A 20,145-nucleotide genomic window follows, 5' to 3' on the forward strand; every position below is an offset into this window, starting at 1 on the left:
CCAGACCTTCTATGGCGTTTTGGCTGAGAAAATATGAAGAAATGTCTAGATTTTTCAATTACATCATTATTTAACTATTAACTTTTATGCTATTTCCAATTTTGCCCCTTGTTCACATTGTTTTCTTGCTTATTTCATACCCAAACCGTCCAGCCATTAACCTTTGGGTCTAATTGCTCTTTAAATCCATCTTTTTAAATACTTAAGCTATTTACTCACAATTTAACAAATTTTGTGCTATTTTCAATTTAGTCCTTTTTAATTAATTAGCCATCCAAACGTTAAAATTTTCTAACGAAACTTTAATACTAACTCAATGACACTCCATAAATATTTATAAAAATATTTATAGCTCAATTTTCAACTTTGAGGTCTCGATACCTCATTTTTGACCCGTTTGACCTAATAAATTCTTTTAATTCACTAATTTCACCATTTCACAAATTCTTCTAAATTCTTACTTGACTCATAAATATTAAATTACTATCTTGTTCAATCTTATTTTTCTAATTTAGTGATCTCAAATCACCATTTCCGACACCACTGAAAATTAGGCCGTTACATCAACACTGTTACAAAGTTTAGTAATAGGGTCATTATTTTTGGAGATGGACAAAACGAATTGCTTGATTATATTGAAAGGTCATTGAGAGTTGAGTTGAAAAGAATAAAGTTTGGAATAGTTTATGCAGGAAAAAAATTATGGATGTTGGGGGTATTATAGCATTGAGATTGTAATTATTGGGGAAAAGTTAATGTTGACTTGAAAACATGTCCTACAAGGCATGTTTTTACTGATGTGGCACTAAAAACTGTCTCATAATTTAAAAAAAAATTCATATTTTTCTTGGTCTCTAAATTCAACATATATCAATAATTAAAAAAATCATAAATTCTCAATTTTAAAAAATTTTCAGCATATTTTGGTAAATAAGCCATTCGGAAAATGCTAAATAGCGTGGAATAAAAACATAGGACCTTTAGGGTGTGTTTGTTTGGTTGTATTTCATTTTCTGGAAAATATTTTCCTCATTTTCCAGTGTTTGGTAGCCTGAAAACCTTTTCCATTTGGAAAATATTTTCCAAATCACGCGTAAAATCCCTTACATTTTGGGAAAATGTCTTACCGTTTCAATTTCTGTAAGACATTTTCCTGTGCTTCTCCTTCATCCAGGTAAGGCCCTTTCTCTTGCTGCTGTTCAATTTCCGTTCTCTTGCTGCTGGTATTTCGTTTCCTTTCTCCCTCTCTTTCCCTCTTTCTCATGCAATCTCTCTCTCTCTCTCTCTCTCTCTCTCTTTCGCAGGCATTTTCCTCTTCCTGCTATTATTTTATACTCAGATTTTCACTAACTTGGGAAAAAATGGTGCTTCAGAACAAAGCTGGATATTATGGAATTGGGGATTCAATTTGGATGTGTTAGGCTCATACCTTTTGTGAAGAAGGGCTTATCTCTGTAAGATCCTTTTCCATTTCATATATTATTTTTGTTTATCTGATTACGTTTCCATATCATTTATGTGTTTGGAAAAATGCCTGAATGGGTAAGTCCCAATAGATGATCTTTAATTGCTAGGATTGTTACAATCGACGACTCTTCATTTGATATTTAGATGTTATGTTATCTTATGCTTTTCCTTTACCATCCTTTGAACTGTTTGAGTAACTTAATTTGTCAGCTACAAGGATCGATTTTTGGCATCACTGCCTTCTTCCAGGCAGGCCAGTGCAGACTTCACTAGGCCAGTGTTTACTGCTGTGGCATTTTACTTATGCACTAAAAAACACAAGGTAATGTGCACTTAATTCATCCTATTAAATGTTTTTATTCCTCTATTTGCCTGTTTTTGACATAAATTATCTACTTCACAGCTTAAGATTGACAAGGTTAGGTTGATTGAAGCTTGTGGCACCTCTGAATCTGAGTTTTCTTATGTAAGTAACATGTTGTTTTATTTTACTTCCCTAAATGTAATCTTTTTATTGTTAACTTATAAATGTTTAATGCACTGAACATTTGCTTGGAATTTTCAATGCAGGTCTCCACCTCCATGAAAGATCTATGTCATAATGTTTTTGGGATCTCAAGTGAGAAAAAAGATCCTAAGGAAGTGAAAGGAAACCGAGGTAGGTGTTCATTTGGACTTACCCTAGAATTGGCTGTATATAACCATGTGTATGTAAGCATTTGATGGTATCATTTGCAGTACAATTTTAGTACCATATATTGGCTTTCGATACTAGGGAATTTATTTTCTTTAAACTTTGTTTTGATGTGTCTGCAGAACTGCTAGACGTGTTACCTGAAAAAGAAAATTTGATTATGGTGGTTATTTATCTGATGAAGGACCAGAGGTAACACTGCATTATCTGTAATATCCTGATTTTGGGCCTAGTCAGAATAGCGGTTTCGTGACCACAAAATTCGAGATAGAAATAATTATTTTATGATTATTTTGAGGTCTATGATATGATTGCATGATTGTGTGAAAATTTTGTGAAGAAATTTTATGCATAAAGTGCTTAAATTGAAATTAGGGACTAAATCGAATAATTTGTAAAACTTGCATTCTAGAAGTTTCTAGTATGAAATTGTTTTGAAATATTAATTAGGAGGTCTTAAATAGAAATTTTACCAATTTCTAAGTCTATGGACAAAAATTGGACATGGATGGAATTTTTGGAAAGTTTAGTAGTAAGGGCATTTTGGTCATTTAGGGGTAAAATGAATTAAAATACAAAATTAAAAGCCAATTTTGCTCATCTTCAACCCCATGGCCGAATATAGCAAGGAGAAACCATGGCTAGGGTTTTTCAAGCTTCCAAGCTCGATTGTATGTCCGTTCTAGCCTCGTTTTTAATGATTTTTACGTTTTTAGAGTCCCGGTAGCTCGATTAAGCTTATGCTAGCAATAATTTAACCTAGGGTTTATATTTGGAAAAATACCCATAGGTGAAATTTGTGTATTTTGGTGTTTTATGATAGAATATGAGGTTTTAAATTATGTTAGACAACTTGTGCTACTCGGTTTTAAGCGAAAACTAGCAAAAGGGCTTAATCGGGAAAAATACCTAATAGTCATAAGTACATGTTAGAGTGAGAATTTGATGTTGCCATAGAAGGGAAAAATGATCAGCATGTCATAAAACATAATAAAATAGGCTGAAGTTTAATTTACGAGCTTTGGGGTAAAAGTGTAAATATGCAAAAGTTTAGGGGCAAAACTGTAATTTTTCCAAAATATGATTTTGGGTCAATTTGAATAATGTGAGTCCTAATTAGACCATATCTTAAATGATAGAGCAAGGAAAACTGAAATTCGGGCTAAAATGAAAAAATACCAAGTTGTTGACGAAATGGTAAAAGTAGCCATTTTCGCATACGAGGTAAGTTCATGTGTAAATAATGTAGCATAATTGTTATTTTTAAGTTATTGATGTTAATTATATGATATGCTGATTTTTTTATCGTGAAATATTATGCTTTGTGGTTAATGTTGAGTAATATGCAAATTATGTTTACTACTTGATAAATATGAATTGCTACCGAGTATCGGTTCCGATATTCCATGGAAGACGGCAATGTGAGATCGAGGAAAAAATCCCGTTTGAACCTTAGGAATAGATTAGGATACAAGTGACATGTCACTAGGATGGTTGAGCATCCGAACTCGTTGAGTTGAGTCCGAGTTCACTTATGGATGCGAATGTCTGAACTCGTTGAGTTGAGTCCGAGTTCGTGAAATGTAACTAGGCATCCGAACTCGTTGAGTTGAGTCCGAGTTCACTTATGGATGCGAACGCCCGAGCTCGTTGAGTTGAGTCCGAGTTCACTTAGGGGCGGGTTACATGATTTCTTGATTACATATGAGGCACTTATGTGCAAATTATCCGTGTATCCGAGTTGTATTCCGATTTGTTCAACGGGTGAAATTTCTAGTGAAATGAAAGAACACTTAAGATGCAAGTGACGTTTTGGTAAGTGTTGTGAAATGGACACTTTGGACAGGTATGTTCTTAACCCTCGGGTTGATAATAGATACAACAACGATAAGGTAGTAAGATGATGAATGATGTTTAGAAATATGATATATGTTTTGGTGATACCATGCTAAAGTTGTTTGGTATATTTGTATTGTTATGTTACTTGTTATTTACATATGAACTTACTAAGCATTTATGCTTACTCCCTCCTCTTTATTTACTGTATTTTTGAACAAGCCAGCTCGGGAATCGGGACGGGTCGAAGGTTCGATCACACTATCCAAAGGACTTTCATCTTGGTAAATGGCTTGTAAAACTTAAGTATGGCATGTATAGCAATATATTTATTTTGTGTAAATAATTTTATGATATGGCCATGATTGGTTGAGAAAATGTTTGATATTGATAAGTCATGGTGATGGTTAAATTTAGATCATGTTTGATATCATGGAAGTTTAATAGGTTATCTAGTTCATAACAACTCATGAAAAGATGAAATTTGCCTTAAAACAGAATATTGCTGCAGCAATGACATGAATTTGAAAAATTACTAAAAATAGTATAAATGGAATTAAATGATGAGCAAGTTATGAAATTGAAGCTTAATGAGTCTATTTTCATATGGATAAAAAAAACAGGCATATAAATTATACTTTATGAGATATTTGAAACCTTGTGAAACAGGGCCAGAGTGATTTCTGGATCCTCTGTTCTGACTTTAAAAATTCATAATAAATTGTAAAAAAATAATTAGAAATCATTCTTTATATTTAAAGATTCCTTATCGAGTCTAGTTTTAATAGAAACAAACCTCATAGTCATTTAAATTCTGTATAGAGAGATATCTGATTCTTAATATATAGATGTCAAAGCAGTCGAACCCTGAAACAGGGGAGACTTTAACTAATAAACTGTACTAATTTGCCCAACCAAAAATTCTAGAAAAAAATTATTAAATAGATATATGAGTCTAGATTTAGGAAAAATTTACAGATCTTGATTTCGAGTTTCGTAACTCGAGGTATGATTTTTCTTGTAACTGTGATGCGAGTAGCTAGAAAGCTGTGAATGTAGAAACAAAAGATTTGAAGTTCTTAATTTGATAAATTATGTTCGGTAACTCCTCAAGCTCGACTCCGGCGACGTTTTCGGGTGTGGGGGCGTTACATTATCTGTAATATTAGTTTACTAAATGTCGGATGAAGTAGGATTCATTGTTTTCTATATATGAATCATTGTGTTTTGGCTTTTGTAACAATTTCTGCAACATAATCTGTCTATTTAATTGGTTGTACTGAATAAGTGCTTGGAATAATTGTATGAAATTATTGTTTCATGGTCTAAATCAATGTTGAGGCTTCTATTATATCATTCAAGAGATTAAAATCTTTAATGTCTAAGCTCTGCATGGGTTTTTCATTGGTCTTGCAGCAGCCTTTCTTGGTGATTCTAAGTCTTTGATGCTTAGTAAGGCAGACAGTTATAATTTCTAAGAGAATTTGAACCATTTGAGATTTAATCTCAGCACTAAAAGCTACTAGAAGTTTGTGATATTGTTCTTGAAAACAACATTTGTTTATTTTCTTGTGCATCAAAATATTGTAGGGCTAACGTGAACCTCTTGCAGCTTTCAAGTTACAAGCGAGCAAAGAAAATGGAGAAAGGTGGTTATGAAGAGTGGAAATCATCTGTTCTATCATCTAACAAAAAAAAACATAAAAATTTTCTCAATGTTGAAGATATTGATACTTTTATGTGGTGTAATATTTAGTTATGCACTTGGACAATGTTGTTATTATGTGGTGTACTACTAATTATGCATTTGGATAATATTATTAATTTCTAGTATTAATTGTGGTATGGAAGCTAATTTATAATTATTCAATCCTTGTTTTTTTTATTTTTTTTAACACAATTACAAATAATTTATTTGACTTTGGTTGTTTTCAATTTATGAAGGTTAATATTGTAGCTTAATAATTGAGTATTATTATATATTTAATTCAATTTATTTATTTATAAATAAATCATTGCAATATATGTAAAAACAATTTAAAATATAAAAATTTATTAATATGTATATAAATTTATTAATATATGTAAAAATAACTTTTACGGAAAATATTTTCAGGAAATCTGCCAAACAACAGAAAATATTTTACACAGCTTCATTGAAACACCAAAAAATATTTTCAGTAAATCATTTTCTAAAAAACATTTTACTGGCAAACAAACATGCCCTTAAATTGAGAGTGAAATTCTTAGCTTTCACGATGAATACCATCAGCCATCGTCCCACATCCAATAAGTCCAGCTTTGTGGGTAAAAGTTACCCCTTAGCAGCAGCAAATTAAACTAATTAAAATGACATATAGCTAATTTTATTATTTTCATCACTCTATTTTTAAAAAAATTTAATTAATTTAATCTTTTCCATACTTGGTTTGGATCAATCTACTTCTTAGCTATTGGTAGAATTCTTTTATATTTAGTAATTAAGTGTTTTCATTCACTATTCTTGTAATTGGACACTTTGTTTGATCATTCCTCAGTGATAAATGATGGGTTTAATCTTTCATTTTTTTTATCAACAGACTTCTGCTTTTTTTTCAGGACTAGTTTGAAAAAGAAAAAAGAAAAATTAAGCAAGAGCGGAGAGGGTAAAAGAGAAACAAAATGTTTTGGTTTAATTATAGACAAATCCTTAAGCTTTAGTTAAAAGTTAATAAAAATATCATGTCTCAATCACTCAATGAATTAATCCTTCACGTCAGCAATCTATTAGTGACAAATATTATTTTAATGTCAGTAACTAATTCACATAATTATTTTAATTAAAATGAATAAATTTTTAAAAAAATCATATTCTAAAATGACATTGTGTTTAGTTTACCCTTATTTTAATTACACTCCTATTTTCCCAAAATTTTTAATTACTCCCTCTATTTTTCCCTTGCTATTCAATTTAGTCCTTTTATTTTATTTTTTTCTCTCATTCCAATTTAGTCACTATTTTTTTCCAAAATTTTTAATTACACTCCATCTATTTAATTTTCTTCCCAATTCAATTTAGTCTCTATTTATTCTCTCAATTCTATTTAGCCCATCTATTTTTTTCCAAAGTTTTAATTACACTTCTATTTTTTATACTCTTTGTTCATTTGAAATTTAACCTCTATATTTTTAATCTTAGGAATTTAGTCCCTCTAATCTTTTTTATTGTTTAATTTATTCCAATTAGTCTACTTATGCTCTCAATCCCTATTCTCTTTGCACATTTTAAATTTAGTCATTTTACTTTTAATTCAAGATTTTTGTCCTCTACACTTTTAATTGTTCCAATTAATCTAATTATCCTCACAGTCCCTGTAGTCTTTGCACGTTTAAATTTAATCCCTCTACTTTTTTTTTTAATAATTGAAATCCAATTTGTAACACTATTAAATTTTTTTCCGATTGGTCTAATTATGCTTCCAATCACTATACTCTTTTCACATTTGAAATTTAGTCCCTTTACTTTTAATCTAAGTAATTTGATCTCTCCACTCTTTTGGTTTAATAATTAAAATCTAATTGATAACACATTTCTACTAAATTGAATTGGGTGATATTTTTAAAATAAAAATTGCTTACATGATTAATATTACACACATGGAAAGCTAAATAAGTAAATAAATAATGCCAAATCTATAATTTTAAGAATTCCATTTGAAATTGAGGTTGTGATGTTATTTAACATTGTTTCATAGAAGTAAAGTGAAATTACCTAGCTTCTGTGCAACTTTAAATTAGCCACAAGCAATTTTTTTTTTAAAAATGCCACACAAATTAATTAATAAATTTTCTTTTACGATATTATCAATTGAAGTTTAATTATTAAATTAAAATAGTTAAAGGGATTGAATTTTAAAAACGCAAAAAATACAAGGACTAGAGTTTAATTAGATCTTTCCAGTTTTATATTTTTTTCTTAAATTTTTTTTTCTTTCTTTATTTTAAAAAATTAACTTATTATTCATATGAAAAAAAGAGAGAAAATAAAACTTATTATTCATATTAAAAAAAGGGGTCAACGATCATGTTTTTATTGACCTGGAACTCTAGTGTAACAGGAAGTACATTAGTTTTGGAAGACAGAAGAATCTGAGCCGGAATAGGAATAGGATCACTAACTTCACTTCTACTTTTATTTATTTATGTTTGAGAAGTTAAGGAATGGTGGATGGAAGCTTCAAAGATGACAAAGCACCCTCTCATTATTGAAGAATGGAATGGATCTTCTTCTACCAAGCTTTTCAAAACCGCCACTATCACTTTCTCCCCTTCTCTACAAATCCAAAGGTAAAGCCTTTACTTTTCATCTCTTTGCTTTTCTCTTTCTCGCTCACCCAAGTTTTTATTTGGCTGAAACAGATCAGTTAATGGTTTCAACCATGTTTGGAGACGATTCCTCGATGCCTTCGTCCCCGAGGCAAGTTCCACTCTTCCTGTTTGTTTCCATTCAAAATCGAATTTTGTTTACTGGGTTTTTAGTCTCATGAAAACTTGATGAACAATCTGTTTTTCTTTTACAAATTCTTTTATTTTTGGATACCCAAAATCCCGGAGATGATTTTGAGTAATATGGGTTTTCGTTTCAAGTCATGAAAGTCAGCTTGATTGCAGGGTTTCCCAGGCAGTGTGACTCCAGATTATGTCCCTTTTCAAGTATGGGACTCTTTGCAGGTATGAAAAAAACATTGATGAACAGTTATGGACTACTTAAATTAGTAATACTTAATGGCTAAAGTTTCTATTGTTTTGGTTTACATTACATTTGTAGGGACTTTCAACATATATAAGAACAATGCTTTCTACACAAGTAAGGGTCAAATTCAATTGATATTGAACTACTTATGAGCGATGATTTTTGTCTATGTTTGTTGCTTACTTTTAACTTATTTCTCAGGCTCTTTTGAGTGCTATTGGAGTTGGTGAGAAATCCGCAACTATTATAGGTGCAACTTTTCAGGTAGAATTAACATCCAATTTGCAGTTTTGTATAAATCTTCATTGTATTATTTTACCTGAGCTGTGATAGTTTGGACATTTGTGGAGTTAATGCGTTATTGTTGAAGTGAGTTCAGGCCTTTTGATATTATGGTTATTGTAAATCATGTAGTGGTTCTTGAGAGATCTAACAGGAATGCTTGGAGGCATATTATTCACACTTTATCAGGTTTACTCATTGAGATTCCATTGATTGCCTTTTTCTTATTTACCAAAACCATATTTTCAAGCTCATGTTGAGAGTCTAACACCATAATGCTTTTTCATTAGGGATCAAATCTTGATAGCAATGCAAAAATGTGGCGTTTGGTCGCAGATCTCATGAATGATTTAGGTCTGTCAATGTTTCTTGTAGCGAAATTGCATTGGAGTCCAAAAGAATTGACTGCTGATCTTCAATATTTCTCTCTGCCCCTTACGTATATGGATTTGCATGGGTGCATATACATGCACATCTTTGGGTTCAGAGAGTATTAGTGATTTTATTATCTCCTAAATTTCTTAACTGTAAATAACAACTAGGACTTCCATGTTTTATTTCAGGAATGTTGATGGATCTTCTTTCCCCTTTGTTCCCTTCAGCTTTTATTTTCATTGTTTGCTTAGGGAGCTTGTCAAGATCATTCAGTAAGTTTCTAAATTCCTCGCAACTAAGATTATAACCACCAAGTCTGCAGAGACGTGTTAGTTATCGGTTCTGTTGAGCCATTTTAACATTGCATAAAGCAATTTCTATGGGACACGTTTGGTTTTTGTGGTAGTTACATTATTACCAGTGAAGCTTCTTGTTATTGTGTAAAAGTAAAGCAATTTTTGTTGGATGCGACTCAATTTCAACTTCTAATTTTGTGTTTTCCTACATGATTTCCCTATGCAGCCGGTGTTGCCAGTGGAGCCACCAGAGCTGCTCTGACACAGCATTTCGCCCTCCAAAATAATGCTGCGGATATAGCTGCCAAGGTACCTTGAAATGAGTCTGATGTTTGGATGTCAGTGGCAAGAGCCTGTGTTGTAAAAGTATAGCTTGAGTACTGAGATTTTTTTTTTCAACATATTGGTAGGAAGGAAGCCAAGAGACAATGGCAACAATGATTGGCATGGCATTGGGAATGCTTCTTGCTCGCATTACTACTGAAAACCCAGTCGCTATTTGGTTTTCTTTTCTCTCTCTGACAATGTTCCATATGTATGGTAAGTTTGGTTGACATAAACTCCTGTAACCTATCTTATGGTCAGACATATTAAAACATATTGTCTTTGTACTGCATAGTATATCAAAACTAGGGCATCTTTTTCCAGATTTTTATGTTGTTATGGCTTATCTTTTATTTTATTTTCTCTAATCCCATAATTAATTGATGGTTTCCTTTTCACCTATGCATAGCAAATTACAAAGCTGTCAGGTGCCTTAGTTTAGACTCACTGAACTTTGAGAGGAGTTCGATTCTTCTACAACATTTCATAGAATCTGGCCAAGGTAAAAAACCACAATCTGTCGATATTATCCCCTTGCAGCCAATTTGTAGTGAATAGTGGCCCTGGATTTTACTGTTCCCAAAAGTTGTCTTGTCATTGTCTTAAGTTATGTTACCTAGACTTGGGTGTGTGTTTGACATGGGTATATTCATTTTTTCCCGAGTATTTACATGTATTTGGGAGGTTCATGAAATGTTATATTCACATACCCATATTTAGATATGTGTCGGATACTAAAGAAAATTGGAGGGTCTGACCAACATAACTTTTAAGTTAATTCTATGTGATTTTCTTTCTGTCAAAACCAATTTACTCTGCATAAGCACCATAAATTGCAAAAACTATTCATGATATCATCCAAGTTAATCAACTGCACAAATTTGATTGGTAACAATGTCTGTGGGCTATTTAGTAGGAACACATACAATCTGATTGCTTCTATAAGCTCAATATGAACTGTTTTCTTTCCAGCATATTTTCAAAATGATATCATGTGGCCTCATTTTTTTAAAAGCAGATGTTAATCCCCATTCCCAAATACCTTTTCAGTTCTCTCTCCTAAAGAGGTTTCAACCATGGAGCATGTTTTGCCCTTATGGACCACTTTAAGGTTGTCAAAGAGTGCTAAGCCCCTACACACCAATGTAAAACTAGGCTTAAGGGTCTCCACTCTTGATCACTCTGAAATGTGAGTATTTAAGTTTATATTGATAGTACTTCAATAGTAACTGAGTATTTAATCATTGCACAGCTAGTATTGGTGTAAACAACTAAAGTTGATAATAATATTAATGAAAACAGTCTAAATGTTGACACATACTTCTAAAATCTGACAAAGCGTATGTTTTTAGTAGAAGAAACTCTTTTGTTGCTTTAGTTATATCCACAGGTTTCTACTTTTAGATTCTAAGAATCCACATTATTATTTTGTACAGTGTTCAGCACTGTAATCTGTTTTTCTCTTTTGCACCAATATCAAACGCATAAGGATACTATTACTTGGTTTTTATAATATAGGGACTAAATTGAACTTTTGACAATAGTATACGGACTGCTTAGTTATTTTGACATGCGTCGCATATGGTAACATGAACTGTATTGAACTGACTAGTGTAATGATATCTCAAACAGGGCCAACTTTCTGACTTCAGCTGGATCATTTTACAATGAAGGTTGATCTTTTACACATCGAATGTATTCTATATATGTGGTACAGCCCTTTTATCGATATTGTTGCTAATTCTAGCTATATTGTTACTCTAGCAAAGTATTTACTAGTGGAGAGAAAGGGAACGGTCAGCGTTGTCGTGCACAAAGATTCGACAGCTGAAGATATCTTGAAGTCGTATATTCACGCACTTGTTGTGGTCAATCTTACGGTTGGACAAAAATCTCTACATTTGGAGTGCCAATCATGGATGGATAAGCACTATGAAAGCTTTGTTCAGAAGGTAATCTCTATGAAAATTTTCCAAGGAAAAACTTATATGGATTGAAGTTGGTTGACTTTGCAAAAAAATAAAATGATAAGCAATACTTGGTAATATGCAATACATCCTATGTTACTCTATGAAAATTTTCCAAGGAAAAACTTATATGGATTGAAGTTGGTTGACTTTGCAAAAAAATAAAATGATAAGCAATACTTGGTAATATGCAATACATCCTATGTTACTCAGACTCGGATGTGTCTGACATGAATATGTTAACTTTTTCCAGTTTTTACGCGTACTTGAAATATCTTTGGAATATCATATCCTCAACGTAGCTTCTATTTCTCACTGATGCATCAACTCTTCTTTTCATTTTGCAGCTAAAGTTAGCAGGGTGGAAAGCTGGAAGGCTTCTCTCTCACTCAATCATATGGAAAGCACACTGGTCATTGGGTGAAAAAACTGACTAAAGCCACTTTAGTTTATATTACAGCAGACATGTCAAATGGCTACCCTATTAAAGTAAATTACAGCAAAAAAGAAAAAGGAAATTCAATTTCTTATTCACTGCTTCAATGGTGCAAATCAGACAACCTGGTTTAAACTGAGTTCATGTCTGAGATGGAATCGGCAAAGAAAAATTCGGAAGTTCAGATCCAACAACGGGGAGTCGATGTGTATGAGTTAGAGACTAAAAAAAGTCATAATTATTTTTCTTTATGATTTTTATATTTGACAAAGTTTTAACCATTTATTTGGAACATTTGTTTTATTTACTGAATTATTATCATTCATTTTGAGTATGCAGAAAGCTGTATGATACAAAAGCACTGTAACTTTTGCAAATTCAAGTGATCCGTTTATTAAAGAATAAACTAATTCCAACCCAAATTAATTATAATTATCAGTCATTTTGAGTATGCAGAAAACTGTATGATACAAAAGCACTTTTACTTTTGCAATTCAGGTGCTGTTTATTAAAGAATAAACTAATTCCAACCCCAATTAATTATAACTATTATGAACAAGTGCAAAATCAAGTCTTTCCCCAAATTTTCATCAAGAAAAAGTTCCATCTGAACTTTCTTTTTTTTTTTTTGGTGAAAAGAAAAAATTACAAATAAATGAAAACTAAATCCACAAAGGAGGATCCTCTATCAATCGTAACCCAAGTCTTCTAGAATGAACTGATTTGGCCAAACTGTCTGTGATTAGATTTTCTTCACAAGGAATATGCTAAATCTTCCACTGATTAAGAACTTTAAGAATATTAAGGATTCTTCTGATAAGAGCAGAATTAGATATCCTTGAATATCTTCTTGAATAGCATTAACAGCTTCAATACTATCAGTTTGGATAACAATTTTTTCGAGACTTCTATTCAAAATAAGATTTAAGCCATCTAAAATCCCCCAAAGCTCCGCTTCGACCACCGTGCAGTTACCTAGATACCTACAATAGCCTATGATCCACCCATCATTATGATCAGAAAGAAACCTTCCAGCAGCTGCAAAGCCATCATCAAATCTGACCGAACCATCAGATTTCAAAATTACCCAATTGCTGTCTGTATGCAAAATGTGTGAAGAAGCATGTGCCTTATTATGAACTAGCTTTGTGGCTGATGAATATTGTCTTGCCCAACTGTAGGAACCTTTGAGGATCTCTCGTAACTCCAAGAAAATTCTTGAAAAATAAAGTAGTTGCGATTCTCCCAAATTCGCCAAGCGATAATCCCAAAAAAACACGACCAGTCCACACCATCAATAGAAATAGAGAAATGATTTTTGAGATTAATCATCATCCAAATTTGAAGGGAGCCAAAATAGAACCTGGATCATCTTTCTTCTGGAATAATACTATCCCATATGATTCGGGCTGCAGAACAATCTCGAAGTACGTGAAGTACATCCTTGCATTCATTACCACAAAATCCACAAGTGCTGTTATTCCCTATGCCTCTTCTTGATCTTTCGGCGTTCGTTAGAAGGCGCTGCTTGAGGGCGAGCCATAAAAAGTACCGGATACTCTGAGGACCATTAAAACTCCAAGGCAACTCCCAAGTACGTTCTTTAGAATTCAAAGTACCATATCGGATCTTCTCATAGGCATTTTTAATGGAAAATAAGCCGGTCGAGGTAGCTCCGCACACAATTTTGTCAGGCCCTAAAAAAGGGTGTGGTGGTGGGATTCCAATATTTTATTAATGATCTCTTCTGGGATCCACAAACGAAAAAGGTCTAAATTTCACGATCCATCACCTACAATCATATTACTAAGCTTACTGTCGAAATCATTTTTTAAAACGGGGATCGACTTTGATTTTGAAAGTGAAAATTAAAACGGGAGTCGCCACCGATCTTTATTGGATGTGATCGGATCACCCTTGTTTTAATAAAACATTTTAGTTTACTAAACCGACATTTTGGTCTACGAAATTTGAAAAAATGGGTTCGGGAGTCGGTTACGTACGAGGAAGGATTAGCACCCTCATAACGCCCAAAATTGGTACCTAATTGATTAATTAATGTCTTAATATCGTAAATTGAAAAGTTTTAAAATAAATCTTGAAATAAGATCCCTTTTTATGAATGTTGAGTTTAAAAGTGCTTGAATTGGATCAAAACGATTGCTAAAGATTTCCTCGTCTCGAGACATCAGAGAATCACATCCCGTAAGTTAGGACGCGATACCTTGAACTTCCGAGCGCAAATTTATCTTTAATTTTAATTGAAATTTCATGTGTTCTTAAAACTCGAAAGGATATTTGGCTATTTAGAATCAACGAGAGAATCGAAACCCCGTAAGTTAGGGCACAATTCCTCGACATTTCAAAATGCATAACATTGCCTTATTTGGAAATTTTTGTTTTTGAATAGTAGCGAATACAATATTTAAACGACGTGTATTTGTTAGATTAAAATAAAATGATTTATTGGATAAATGTATTGGGCTTAATGTATGATATGACTTAGGCTAGATAAAACAAAGATATATCGTAGAGCATGGGATAATACAACATGAATACGATGTTATACAAGCAAATGACAATGATGAAAATACGAATAGACCAAATATAATACACGCAATGGTAATATTCACATAACATATATCGCTTAGATACTAATCATTAATAATCAAAGACAAATGAATAAAAATATTATAAAGCGAATTAAAATGAATAAAACGTAAAGCAAATTTAAAAATGACAAGAAATGAATTTAAAATAACTAATAAAAAGAAATATCAACAATGTGCAAGCCAATTTAAAAGAAGAATATATGTATAAGAGATTTTAGAATAGATATTACAGATCAAAATTTGAAATAAATAATATATGGGAAAAGCTTAAAAATGAATAATTTAAGACAAATGATACCTAAACAAGTATAAAATAAATATTATGTAAAAGAAACTTAAAATATGTAATACTCAAGACATCTAATAAATAATTAGTATGTATATGTGTACAAAATAGATATAACGATTTGAAAATGATAATACATATAAAATTTTACAATAAACAATTTAAAACGAATGATGCACGAAGCAAATTTGTAAAATATATAATGTAGAGAATTTTAAAATCTTTATTACATAAAGCAAATTGAAAAAGATTCATACGAATAATTTTAAAGTAAATAATATATATATACATGTAAAAGTATGAAAAAAATATATAAAAATTTAAAGTAAACAATAATAAAAAATATTTTAAAATAAATAAATAGGGTTATATAAAGCATGAAAATAGTTTTAAAATGAACGATGTGCATATAGATTAATTTAAAAATATACATATATATACATAGAGATAAAAACTTGAAATAAAAGGGGGCTTAAAGAAAATAATAATAGTAATAATAATATACAAAACTGTCACTTCGTTATATGTATAAAAAATAATTGGAAATAAACTATATGAATGATATGTGAAAAGTATCAAAAACATATAATATAACAAAATAGCCAAGTACACTCAATATACAAAAAAAAAAACGTTTAAAATGGATAATAATTCAATTTTTAATAATCAATGTTAAAACAAGTTAAAATAAATCATATACATAAATAATCTAGTAGCAAACAGTATGTAAAATATTTGAAATAGTACATAATAAAACATTCTAAAATTAATAAACAATAAAAGTAACAAAAAGGATGCAGGACGTGATTGAAAGTGGGCCAGAATTCAGGGTATCGATTGCAAATGAAAAGAGAAGGTCACTGGGGGCTAATTCGAAACATGCTTAAACTCGCGGGGATTAAATGGGACAATATCCCAAACCCAAGCATATGTGTGCAAAACTGCAGTGTTTTGCATGGCTATTAAAGCCAAAATTTTTTGTTTATTTTTATTTTAACTTCATTTTCTTTCAAAAAAAAAAGGCAGAGAGCTTTCCTGCTCTCTCTCTCCCTCCTCCCTCTTCTCATTTGGCTAGGGTAATATACCCATCACGCCGGACCACCGCTCCTCCACCGTATACGGTGGTCGGGGAGACGTAAAATGGTCCCCTTAGCCTCGTTTGAAACGCCTTTGAAGGCTAGGCTACCAAAACTGAAAGAATCGAAGGAGGCCCTCAACCCCCCCTTTTGGGTCCGATGTCGGCGATGAAAAAGTGTTCTCCGACGCGCGACCACGAGATCCAGGTGAGCCCCTCCCTTTTCTTTTTTATTCTTTGTTTTTTATGCTTAAAATAGATATCTAAAAAATGAAATAAAATGAAAAAATGAGAAGATAAAAGAAACAAAAAATATTAAAACAACGACCTTTCTAATTTTTATTTTGCGTTTTGCTTTCTAATCTCCGTAAAAAAAGAAAGGGATTGATTTTGGCTTTTTATAGCCGAGTTACACTGATTTGTTCTTTGTTTTTTCATTTTGTTTGATTCCTTTCGTTTTTTTTTTGCTCGTCGTTTTCTCTTTGTTCGTTTCTCCGCTGTTGGTATTTGCTTGCGTATGGACCTTCATTTTGCAGGTCGTGTCAGAGGCTGATGGTTGGTGCCCCGAGCCGTGGTGGCACACGTGGCAGAGGAGGCAGCGGTTGAAAGTCTGCAACTAGGTTTTTTGCTGCTGAAAATTTTTAGTTGGTTGGGCTGTCTTGGGCTTTAGGGTTTGTATTTAATTGGCTTTGGTTTAGTAGTGGGCTGATGGGGTTTGGGTAGTTTGTAATTTGGGCTAGGTGACTCTTGGATTTTATTTTTATTTATTGTATTTGGTGTTTTATTTTGGTTTGTTGGTATGGGCCAAAATTGGCTGCTACACCTACAATTCATATTAAAGTTAGAAAAACATGAAATATAAAATAATAAGGGTCACAATTTGGGATCCAAGGATCACGCCAACATTGAATATTCTTACCATCACCAACGGACCATAAGAGGTTTTCATAAATAAGGGGCCAAACCTTAGCAATTGATCTCTATAGGAAAGAACAACGCCCCCTTGAAATATTTTCGGGTAAACCACTAGGAACTCCATACTTTGATCGAAGGACACGAACCCACAAAGCATTGATATTAGAGACAATGTTAAAACCAATCTTCATCATGAAAGAGGTATTATGATCTTTCAAACGCCTTAGACTAAGGCCCCCATGACCTTTCGGTTGACACACCGAGTCCCAACTAACCAATGCTACCTTCGAGTTGCCATTAGAGGATCCCCAAATGAATTTTCGCACAATTCATTCGATCTCATCGCACAAACCTTTAGGAACCATCATTGTTTGCATAAAGTAACTTGGGATCGAAAGAAGGACAGATTGAGCTAAAGTCACCCTATCGACCAAGGAAAGCTGTCTGGCGTCCCAACTAGACAACTTGCTGCGCACTTTATCGACCACAAAGCGTAGTGTATTACTAGTAACCCTTTCATGGAAAAGGGGAACACCTAAGTAAAGCCCCAAATTGTCAACTTCCTGAAATCCAAAAAAACTGCTGATACATTTCCTTGAATTACTGTCCACACCTTTGGAGAAAAAAATATTCGTCTTTCTTATATTAATTTTGTGCCCCGAGTAGTTACAAAAATCATCAAGAATATTCTTAATGATTTGAGCTTGATGCTCCTCAGCGTGACCAAAGAGAATCAAATCATCCGCGAAGAAAAGATGAGAAAGCGGTGGACCATTGAGAGCCAGCCGAATAGGGGTCCAATTACCCGCACCAATAGCAGCATGAATATTGTGACTCAGCCACTCCATGCACAAAATGAATAAGTACGGAGATAAAGGACAGCCTTGTCGAACACCTTTAGCTGGTCTAAATTTCGAAGTTGGAATCCCATTCCACAATACCTGCATAGTAGAAGTGGAAATTGCAGACATAATAACATTACGTAAAAAAATAAGAATACCTGCAGCTTGAAGTGACGAGTCTATAAAATCCCATCGCACTCGATCGTAAGCTTTTTCCAAATCAACTTTGATGGCCATCCACTTTCTATTTTTTTTGCATGCTCTTCATAGAGTGTACAACCTCTTGAGCAATGACAAAATTATCTGTGATATTCCGTCCTGCTATGAAGTCAGTCTGCTCAGGAGCTATAAGTTTTGGGAAAACCACTTTAAAACGATTCGCAATAATCTTCATAACCAGTTTATAAAGAACAGAGCACAAACTAATTGGACGAAACTGAGCAAAGCATTCCGAATTTTGGATTTTAGGTAAAAGAACAATAAGTGAATTATTTAACTCCGCATCAATACTTTTACCAGCAAAAATACTCTTAACCCAACTGCAAATGGAAGTACCAACATGGTCTCACTGACTTTGGTAGAAAAGTGCGTGAAAACTGTCACTTCCTAAAGCCTTCAGAGGAGCCATGTCAAACAAAGCAACTCTAATTTCTTCATCAGAAACTGGATTATTAATAAACCTCAAATCCTCATCAGTGAGGGGCGGGAAGGCGCTAGTGGGTAAACCAGTCATTGGTCCCATCTGAACTTTCTTTTTGTTGTTTATAAGTTACATTGACATTTCACTTCAAAGCAACTATTGGAAAACTTCAAGCATTTTACTTTTCTCGTCTCTTAGCACGCACTTGACTTGGCACATCCTGAAGGAAGTTACCGAGCAACCTTTGATCCACAACCATATTAGGTACCTGCAGAAGAAATGTATGAGCCAAGGTTTTATGGTGAAAGACAAAGGGATGAACTAAGAAAGAATAAAACCTTGTCTCCAAAGAAAATTTTTGTGTTATCAGCAATGGCTTCAATAAATTAGAAGCTCAAGAAACTCGGGGGTCAGCTTCAACCTGTTCGCTTCAACTTCTTTCATTTCACAAGAAATGGAGATTTGCAATATATTTTTTTCACCAATATCCAGCCCTTCCTGCATTAAAATCCAACAAATACAACAAATATAGTATAGAATGCAGCCAAAAACAGCAAATTTAGCATAAAAACACAACCAAAAACATTAATTCTAAATAATACTTCAAATTTAACGAAAGATATATGATATAATTAATAAATAAAGTATAATTTAAAATATTCTTACAATAATGTTAAACGTGACAAAGTTAAAAACATTCTTACAATGAGAAAACTAATGTCTAAGATGACGGCTTTTGCGATTGCTGAAACATCTACATCATCTGCTGAAGCTGTAACTGGAGGTCATCGTACTTTTTGCTCTGCTCTGCTGCCATCACTGTTGCCTCTGCCTCCCTCGCTAGTGCCTCTGCCTCCCTCGCTGCTGCCGCTGCCTCCCTCGCTGCTGCTGCTGCCTCCCTCTCTGCTGCCTCCGCTCTAAGTTGTTGCTGGAGTTCTTCATATTTTCGTTGAACCTCGGCAATTTGCTCAACCGTGTTCGCTTGCATCTGAGCTATCTGGTCTCTTAACCTCTGAACTTCAGCTTGAGCTTGACTTCCGGAAGGCATGTATTGCTGGGAGTCGGATCCAAAATATTGAGTCGGGGTAACACCAGATCCTTGAAATCGAACCTGACCGTACTTTTCAGGACTCGAAACTTCAGTGATAATTTTGTTATCAATGTTCTCAAGATTAACAGAACTATCAGTCGAAGCAATCGCTTCATATTCCGCCTTCTTCTCCTTTAGTTTCTCCTAAAAATCAATTAAATAGTTAAAAACGAAATATATAATAAAAAGGAATGCAACATAACTTAACATTATTTAAAACTAGTAAGGATGAATCGAATTAAACAATTATAATTAAACATTATAAATATTTAGAAT

At 33.0% G+C, this 20,145-nt stretch overlaps 1 protein-coding gene, 1 long non-coding RNA gene and 1 pseudogene across 2 annotated transcripts; all 3 read left to right on the forward strand.

The window, feature by feature from the left end:
• Positions 1-1,118: 1,118 nt before the first annotated feature.
• LOC107934753 (origin of replication complex subunit 6-like) lies at positions 1,119-5,768 on the forward strand (annotated as a pseudogene).
• A 2,263-nt stretch (positions 5,769-8,031) lies between these two features.
• LOC107934726 (protein root UVB sensitive 3) lies at positions 8,032-12,841 on the forward strand. Its single transcript, XM_016867219.2, has 15 exons — positions 8,032-8,323; positions 8,396-8,453; positions 8,648-8,707; positions 8,805-8,843; positions 8,931-8,993; positions 9,144-9,200; positions 9,302-9,365; positions 9,575-9,658; positions 9,909-9,991; positions 10,093-10,222; positions 10,416-10,508; positions 11,057-11,195; positions 11,639-11,679; positions 11,771-11,958; positions 12,321-12,841. Exons 1-15 carry the CDS (start codon positions 8,205-8,207, stop codon positions 12,408-12,410), a joined length of 1,308 nt encoding a protein of 435 aa, XP_016722708.1. The 5' UTR covers positions 8,032-8,204; the 3' UTR covers positions 12,411-12,841.
• Positions 12,842-13,137: 296 nt separating this feature from the next.
• On the forward strand, positions 13,138-17,166 carry LOC107934733 (uncharacterized). The gene is made up of 2 exons (XR_001694025.2): positions 13,138-16,590; positions 16,919-17,166. It is a non-coding gene; the product is annotated as an uncharacterized lncRNA (long non-coding RNA).
• The last annotated feature ends 2,979 nt before the right edge of the window (positions 17,167-20,145 follow it).

The sequence above is a fragment of the Gossypium hirsutum genome, chromosome A12, assembly GCF_007990345.1.
Source record: "Gossypium hirsutum isolate 1008001.06 chromosome A12, Gossypium_hirsutum_v2.1, whole genome shotgun sequence".
NCBI classification, from domain to species: Eukaryota; Viridiplantae; Streptophyta; class Magnoliopsida; order Malvales; family Malvaceae; genus Gossypium; species Gossypium hirsutum.